Source organism: Triticum urartu, chromosome 3 (genome assembly GCF_003073215.2).
Source record: "Triticum urartu cultivar G1812 chromosome 3, Tu2.1, whole genome shotgun sequence".
NCBI classification, from domain to species: domain Eukaryota; kingdom Viridiplantae; phylum Streptophyta; class Magnoliopsida; order Poales; family Poaceae; genus Triticum; species Triticum urartu.
Window position 1 is genome coordinate 519,495,711 of NC_053024.1, and position 8,639 is coordinate 519,504,349.

Here is an 8,639-nt window from a genome sequence, read left to right on the forward strand (position 1 = left end):
TTTCTTGCAATGGGAGAAGTGCTTAGCTTTGGGTTCAATCTTGCGGTGTCCTTTCCCAGTGACAGAAGGGGCAGAAGGCACGTATTGTATTGTTGCCATCGAGGATAAAAAGATGGGGTTTATATCATATTGCTTGAGTTTATCCCTCTACATCATGTCATCTTGTGTAATGTGTTACTCTGTTCTTATGAACTTGATACTCTAGATGCATACAACTCCAAGGAATAATGCCAGGCACTATGGTGATTCCCACCTCCCCCCATGGAGACTCCCATGGCGACTCCGGCCTTTGGCCCTAGTTGCCCCTCCCGGTGCCCCCAATGGACGGCCTCCTGCATTGGGATTTCTCCCCCGGCCTCAGGGTCGAGGACCAAGTGCGAAACGTTTTGGATCTACGGTCCATTTCATCCCAAACCCTAACTCCAAGGAGTTCTTCCTTGAAGTTTCCTTCTCCTCGGCCCCATTTCCTCTCTCAGTTGAATCGGTGGGATTGGCCCTACAATCTTGTATTGGAGGTCTCAGTGAAGGTTTCAATGTGCTACGGCTGGGTGATCGTGGTTTTCGATTCTCGGTGGCTTCCAATCGGGTGGGTCATTTTATTTTTGGCCTACGAGATCGCATCTGGCCGGACTTCATATGTCATTTCCATCTCCATCGAGGTGCAAATTCTCGGTCTCGGTTTGTTGGTTGGCATGCGGATACTGAACTCAATGGATTGGCATCTTCGCCTGGTCCAGCAACTAAATCCAACTGGCTCTCTTCCAATTCCAAGGATGGTATTGATCCAACATCGCTCATGGTTTTTCAAAAATTGGGGTTGTTCCACTCGCTGACGGTGGCACATTCCGGCGCCGACCCCTCACCGGAGATTTCTTTTGGAACTTTATTGGGGCCGGATTCTCAGGAACATCCTAATCCTTTTCGTATTGGGGCCATCAATATACCGAATCTGTCCGGATCGCATGTCACGCTACCATCCTTCTGTGGGCATCAATTTTTCCAAGGTTTGTGGGATAATATTCCTGAAGAACACTTTTCCATATTCTTGATGGTTGGCAAGCTGGATATGATAATGAGAGTGTCAAGTTAATGGTGGATCTCTCTTGTCTACCTACTAAAGAATATATTTATGAACGGCTTAAGCACTGTTCTCGTTGTGATAGGTTTGGTCACTCACCTTCAATTTGCACTGGTATCTTTTGTCAAAAGTGTGGGGATATGTCTGGAAAATGTTTGTGTTATTCATCTGATTCACTGTAGCCAGTTGATCCCACCCCATCACGTCAAATGCCATGCATACTGGGCTGCTCTTTAACCATATTGACCTGCTTGGCCTGTTCAGCTACTGTACACCAGACCGCCAACTGCCCTGGGCTTCGTCGATGCCTCCTTTGTCAACACCTTGGCCATAGGGCCCATAAGCCCAACCTTTGCTGCATAGAGGAGTAATACCCGGCGTAGAGGCCTGCTACATAGGGTCAATAACGCTGGAAGTAGTCTTTGGCTCACCGGATAATTTCCCAAGCGAAGATTTGATCTTCGATATCGTCCCCTTCCGCAGTGGTTATCATGCATTGCTCGGATGAACCGCTTTTGCTCGCTTCAATGCAGTCCCGCACTATGCTTATCTAAAGCTCAAGATGCCCGGACCACGCGGTGTCATAACAGTCAATGGAAATATGGAGCGCTCCCTCCGTACTGAGGAGCATACCGCTGCCCTTGCAGCTGAGGTACAGGGTGGCCTTATCAAGCCAAATACTTCATCGACCATCAAGCCCTCGGACACTGTCAAACGAGTCTGGTCTACCCTGCAGAATGACAGTTCGGTTCATCCAGAGATGGACGAGCAATTCGGCCTCCGTAAAAACCCCCACCTAATCGCGGCAACGTATCGCACGTTCATAACTACGCACTAAAAATACCATGGGCAAGGACGGAGGCACACTAAGGACAAGGTCCACAACACGGCTCGACCCTATTCGGACCTTAATCTTCTCCCTTTCCCCCCTTTTCTCTCTTATTTCAGGTTCTTTAAAACCTAGATCACTTTTTTGTGGTGCAAGGGCCCTTTCCCAGGCCCCTTCTATATATACGATCGTTGATCCTCTCAAAGGATCCTTCACCAGGGTGAAAAGCGGCGCATACGTGTGGCAGGGTGTCCAAAGGATCTTCAAGACCACCTTTTTTAGGACCTGTGTATAGCTTTCCCTTGTTCACAAATTCTTTGTGTGTAAAATAGCCTTGATGCTTATGTCATTCTCTGTAAGAGCACGTTTTGACGTATCAATCAGACTATAGCGGAAACAGTTTTGTCCAACCCTATTCGGTATTGGCTTATTTCATAATCTGTGTTCCGTCTTCACGACAGATTGACATATACACCTCGGCATAAATTGCCAGAGGCTCTATTCGGCCACATATATTTTTCAAAAACAAAAAGTCCGAACACTTTTATAGTATACCTCGGCGTCCCGAATACTGGATTATATGCATCGGCTCCGAATCATGTCTTTGGTCAATAGTTGGGTTGCCCGCCTCCTGTGGTTACCACCTTACGTTTCGCTCGTTCAGCTAAGGTAGTAAAGGGGGAACTATTGCAATTGTGTTTCTGGTTCGTCCGGTCAAACACCTCGGTAGAGAAAGCCGAAAACTGATTGTCATGCTATAGCGAGAGTTGGTCAGCGGTTCAGGGACTTACTAAATCTTTTGCGATTTTCTTTCTGTATTGTACGAAGGAGTGGCCTCCACCTAGTCACGCACCTACGACATCCAAGCTCGGATAGCCGCACACGCACCAGGGGCTAGCTTATAGTCCCATTATCAAACTCCTATGGCTAAGTGAGAGTGATAAAGCCGCATAGTCTGATTGCCTGGTTCGCTGCACAGACACCTCCTTTACGGACCAAGACGTTGGGTCAAGTGTGGTCATGTGCTATTCCGAACACCCCCATAGTATCTACGTGGGGGCTCAAGCCGACGACTGGCAAACTTTCAGAAATAAAAACGGCCGCACAGGAGGAAAATAATTTCAGATAAAGGCACAAATATATTATAAAAGCCTTGGCTCATAACACAAAGTCTAGGTAGTCCGGATACATTCATTCAAACATAATATCCTTCGAGCATTGACCCTCTATTAAATGGTCACCCTTTATGACGTCTCCGAAATATCCCTCTGGCTTGCGATAGTTCTTGCCTTCAGGTGGTCCCTCAACTGCCACGACGACGGCCTTCATCCTCGCCCAGTGCATCTTGACACGGGTAAAGGCCATCTGAGCACCCTCTATGCACGCCGAGCGCTTTACAACTTCAACTCAGGGCAAAGCGTCGCCAAGCCGCTTGACCAGGCCGAAGTAGCTGCTAGGAATGGGTCCGGCTGGCCATAGCCGGATTATGATGTCCTTCATGGCCAAACTGGACATCCGATGCAGCTCCGCCAGTTGCATCATCTGGTTGTTCAGCAGCGGCCGGCGCCAGGTACCGCGACTAGAAGAGCTTCTCCGTCGTGTTCCCTTCTTGGGCCCGAAAATACTATGCGGCATCGGCAGCACTCCTCGGAAGGTTCGCAAAGGCGTCTGGAGAACTCTATAGCGATTAAGTAAAGCATATCTCCGACCGCCAAATATACTCTGTAAAAGAAAGGGCTTACCAGCCGCTATCTGTTCGGCCTGCTTGATCTCCTTGCGAGCCGCCCGGGACTCAGTCCGCGCCTCCTTGGCCTCCTGAAGAGCCTTGGTGAGATTGACCGCTTGGGCCTTATTCTCCTCCTCCAAGGCCTCGCACTTGCTGGCGGCATCCTTGAGCTATTGCTCCACTTCGGTCACCCGCTCCTCATACTTGCGGCGGGCGACCTGCTCGGCCTTTAAATCCGTAGCCGCTTTGTTAGCGGCCGCTTGGCTCACCTGTGCCTGCCCCTTGGCTTGAGCGAGGGCGCTCTTCAGGGTCTCGACCTCGGACGCACTACCTGCAAATATGATCAGGGCAACACAAGAGATTAGACTCCTCATTGGCATATTACTTCAGGTGTGTAAACAATTTTTTCAAACATACCTTGCGCCTCATCAAAGCGCTTGTTGATGCTGACGAGGTCCTCATCGGCCCGCTCCAGCTTCCGCTTGAGTTCGAATACTTCGACGGCCTGGGCGGTCGCCGCTAACAGTGAAGCCTGTTTATCAAAATAGACAAGTATGTTATCTCCTGCGAATATTACTTGATCCTCAGTTCGGCCTTTTTTCAAAAGCCGAAAAAAGTCTCAAGGGCTACTATCTATACACAGGTAATATTTTTTGCATATGCAAAGCGACTAAGAATATTACATCACATATCTCAAAGCCTGTTAATAGGCTGGTGAAGGCTTCGTTCAGCCCGCTTTTGGCGGACTGAACCTTCTCAACCACCGTACCCATCAGGGTACGGTGCTCCTCCATAATGGAAGCACATTGAAGTGCTTCCACCAAAGTGTCCGACGCGCTCTGGATTGATAAAGGTCGCCGGTGGAGTCGACGCCCCCCTCCTTTAAAGGGGGTTTCTCGCTCGATTCCGGAGTCGTATGGGTGTCTAGAATAATGTTCGGCTGGGGGCCAGATTGGTCATGGCCCCCGTCGCCAGTCTCCATGGGGGTTGGTTCCCCCATGTTCTCGGCAGCCGAGGTGTTATCCTCTGGCGTCGTCTTGACGGCCTCCCGCACCTCTCCATGTCCCGGAGAGGCTCTTCGGGACAACACTTCGGTGTTGTCCATGGCGGTTGGCGGAGAGGCTCGCGGAGGCGTCTCGCTCTCCACCATCCCCGGCTCCAGCGAGTTCCCCGAAGATGATGATAGTTGGGGAAGATCGCGGGCCGGACTGAAGTACACAATATAATGTGTTAAAACTACAATCATAAAAACCGGATATATGTACAATATCCTTGGATACTTATGATGCGGCCAGGGGCTTCGACCTAGGGCGCCACTCGGGGGTGGCTTCGGTATCGGAGTCCGAGCCGTCCGAAAGGGATATCTTCCCCCTCTTGGACGCCGCCGCCTCTAGGTCCATGGAGGCCGCCCTTTTCTTCTTCCTTCCCTTAAGGGGAGAATTGCTCTCTCCCTCCTCCTCTTCGTCTTCATCTCCCTCGTGGGAGGAGGGAGCCTCCAACTCCAGCATGCTATCGTCCGGTTCCATGCGTCGGCGGCGGGAGGGGGGAAGAGAGTGGGAAAAATGGTGGGAATTAGGTGGAGAGCGGTGGGATGGAGGAAGAGAGTGGGGATTTTGTCGTGGAAACATGGCGGGCAGCTACAAAAGCGCGGGCTCCGTCTTCCTTTTAGGTGGGAACCCTACATTTGGTTACTGTTTACGAAAAGGACATGGTCCGGATCGCTCGGCGGATCAATACATGACTGCTTTGAATGGCTTTCGGTGTCTGAACCGCGTGGTCCAAAACATATGCAAGCATTTTGAGGGTCGGCGTTGGAGATACGTAATAAAAGTAATAATATGTGCGTGCTTCGCCATGTGGATGTGGTGCTAGGCGGCTTTGCCGCAGCGCGTATTCATTGAGCACTCCCCCTCTCCGCGTCACTGCTTACCTAACCGAAGCAGCCAACGAAGCCGCGCACTTGGGGCTGGATCCACCCCGACCCCACCCCGTCTCCCTCCGCCTCCAACGCTAACCTTCTGGAAAATTCCGCTAATCCAAGAAATTCTCGCCCCCCAACCCAACCCCCAACCAACCAACCAAACCCAACCGAAGAAGCGGAGCCGAACCCCACTCCGCCGATCAGCCGCTATGCGCTGAGGCCGAATCGCCGCAGCCCGAGCAGGAGAAGGGGGTGGAGGGGATGGAGGGGAGTGGCGGGTCCTCGTCGCTGCCGCCGTTCCTCACCAAGACGTACGAGATGGTGGACGAGCCGGCCACGGACGCGGTGGTCGCGTGGACGCCGTCCGGCACCAGCTTCGTCGTCCTCAGCCAGGCCGACTTCTGCCGGGATCTTCTCCCCAAGTACTTCAAGCACAACAACTTCTCCAGCTTCGTGCGCCAGCTCAACACCTATGTAAGGAGAACAACTTCACACCCACCCTCCCCCTCTCTCCTCCGCCCAATCTCTGTTCCGCCGCGGGAATTGGGGCCTGGCCGAAATGCGTGGCGGTTTCTTGTGCTGACATGTGAGGCTATGAGCCAAGGAGGCTGTGTGGGTTATCGTGGAATTCGGTTCAGTTGGGCAAATAATCTGCGATTTAGAACGAGTGCTTGTGATTTATTGCTCTTGTGATCCAAAATACACTTTATAGGTAGCTGCTTAGTGTGCCGGATTATATAATTTGTCATTTTACTTGGCATACTTTTAAACAACAAAGGTCAACTCTTGATTTGTTCCATATGTGAAACTCAACAAGCTTCGTTCAGTACTGTCTCATCTTGGGGCTGTTTGACAAACAAAATCTACCACACCCACTTCCAGTATAATTTGTTTCCCTTCTGTTGCAGTACATGATTTATTTTAGCCTTGGTAATGGTAATGCATGATACCTGTTGTGCGTATGTGAGGCTATTCTAATATTTGTCACCTACTCGTTCTTATATAGGGCTTTAGGAAGGTAGATCCAGAACAATGGGAATTTGCAAATGAAGAATTCATACGAGACCAGCGGCATCGGTTGAAAAATATCCATAGACGCAAGCCAATATTCAGCCATTCATCACATACTCAGGGTGCCGGACCATTAGCTGATAGTGAAAGGAGGGACTATGAGGAGGAAATTGAGAGGCTCAAGTGTGATAATGCATCACTAAAGTTACAGCTTGAAAGGAAGAAAACTGATATGGAGAGTAAAATGAAGGCTTTGGAAGACAAACTATTTGCTATCGAGGGTCAGCAGAAAAATCTTATATCTTATGTCAGAGAAATTGTGAATGCACCTGGATTTATTTCTAGCCTCGTAGAACAATCTGATTATCACGGAAAGAAGAGGAGACTGCCTAAACCAATTTCATTCCATGAGGATGCAAGTACTCAGGGGAACCAGATTATGCATTGTGACATGGTCAACTCACCAACTCATGAACTTTTTAGGGCATCATTTGACAAAATGGAATCATCCTTAAATTCCTTGGAGAATTTCTTCAAAGAAGCGAGCGAGGCATTTGGTAATGATGTTTCATATGATGGTGATGTCCCAGGTCATTCTTCAGCTGTTGTTCTTACAGAGCTCCATTCATCTGGGGAGAGTGAGCCCCACGCGCAATCACCTCCGTCCATGATGCATACTTGTTCAGCTGGTGTAGGAGATTCACACTCTTCTCGCGATATAGCAGAGTCCGCCAGCTGTCCAGAGAGTTCTCCGCTTCCCGAAGCTCATTCTCGTGCAGATTCACGATCTAAGGTCTCCGAGATAGATGTCAATTTGGAACCTGCTGTTACAGAAACTGGTCCATCGAGAGATCAACAACCCACCCAAGACCCTCCTGCTGATGCAAATGATGGATTTTGGCAGCAGTTTCTTACCGAGCAGCCTGGGTTATCCCATGCACATCAGGAGGCCCAATCAGAACGGCGAGACAGAGAAGCAAATCAAACAACAGCAGGAGACCGCGGAAGTTTTTGGTGGGGCAAGAGCGTCGAACAGATGACAGAAAAACTGGGGCATCTCACCTCAGCTGAGAAAACCTGAGTACGTATTTCTCATTTCTTGTAGCTGAAAAATGACCAGTACAGAAACATTAGGACGATGGCAGCTCCCAGTGAGATATGCCTACTAACATTTACTTTGCAGTGTATCATAATTGCGTGCTTAGATTGTTGCAGACTATGTGCTATACTACCTTGATATACGTTCATACTTTGTTAGCTACACGTTCAGACACCATTGTCAACGACTCGTGATATTTCCCAGATTTGTGGTTCTTTTGTGACAACTACGCGTTGCAGTTCAGAGCTGTTGCCTGTTGGAGGGTTTTTATTTCTATTTGTGTGCATGTTGCCAGCTATTTGAACCATGGTCAATAATTTCCTTGTTTGTGAAACATGAACCCTTGTTATTTCTTGCCGTAGTGGCTTCAGATGATCAGTGATATCATGGTTCATTTGGTTTCTTGCGTTGTGTCATCGCCATCAACGGCGCCTTTTGTGCATCAAGATGTCCCTTGGCTGCTTTTCCCTGAGGCTTCAGCAAATCCGCAGCTGCCTCGCCCTGGATTACGTAGAGTAGTAATAAAATCAGCAAAAGGATCCTTTGCTGCTCGCCTGCTCCTCTTGCTATGGCTTGGCTCAAAACTGGGCCCTGCCTCGCTGCCTCTGCCCTTCCCCCCACATGCATATAGTGTGAGGACTGGAGGAGAGATATTTTCAAGTCATCCTGGCACTGGAAGCTTGCAAAACTTTACAGATGCGTTGTAGTACTCCGCTAGTTGCATGCATGGTCCTACCAAGAACTCTGGTCTCGACTCCCTGTATCAAAGGGTAGAACAACCAGCTGCTCAGGCGGACATTTCTTTCGCTTCGGTCCAAAGCATGGCAGACTTATTTGTGCCAACGCCGCGTGGTACTTGCAAATTGTGAATCGTATCCGGTCTTACCTATGCCTCCTTAGGGCATCTCCAACGCTCACCCCTAAATTTTTTCCCGCATCGGCCGGAGCCAGTTATCCAACACTACCTGCAAACAT

General features: G+C 49.6%; 1 protein-coding gene across 1 annotated transcript; it reads left to right on the forward strand.

The window, feature by feature from the left end:
- The first annotated feature begins 5,596 nt into the window (after positions 1-5,596).
- LOC125544761 (heat stress transcription factor A-4b-like) lies at positions 5,597-7,867 on the forward strand. Its single transcript, XM_048708510.1, has 2 exons — positions 5,597-6,028; positions 6,561-7,867. The coding sequence occupies exons 1-2, from the start codon at positions 5,816-5,818 to the stop codon at positions 7,644-7,646; spliced, it is 1,299 nt and encodes a 432-aa protein (XP_048564467.1). The 5' UTR covers positions 5,597-5,815; the 3' UTR covers positions 7,647-7,867.
- Positions 7,868-8,639: the final 772 nt, after the last annotated feature.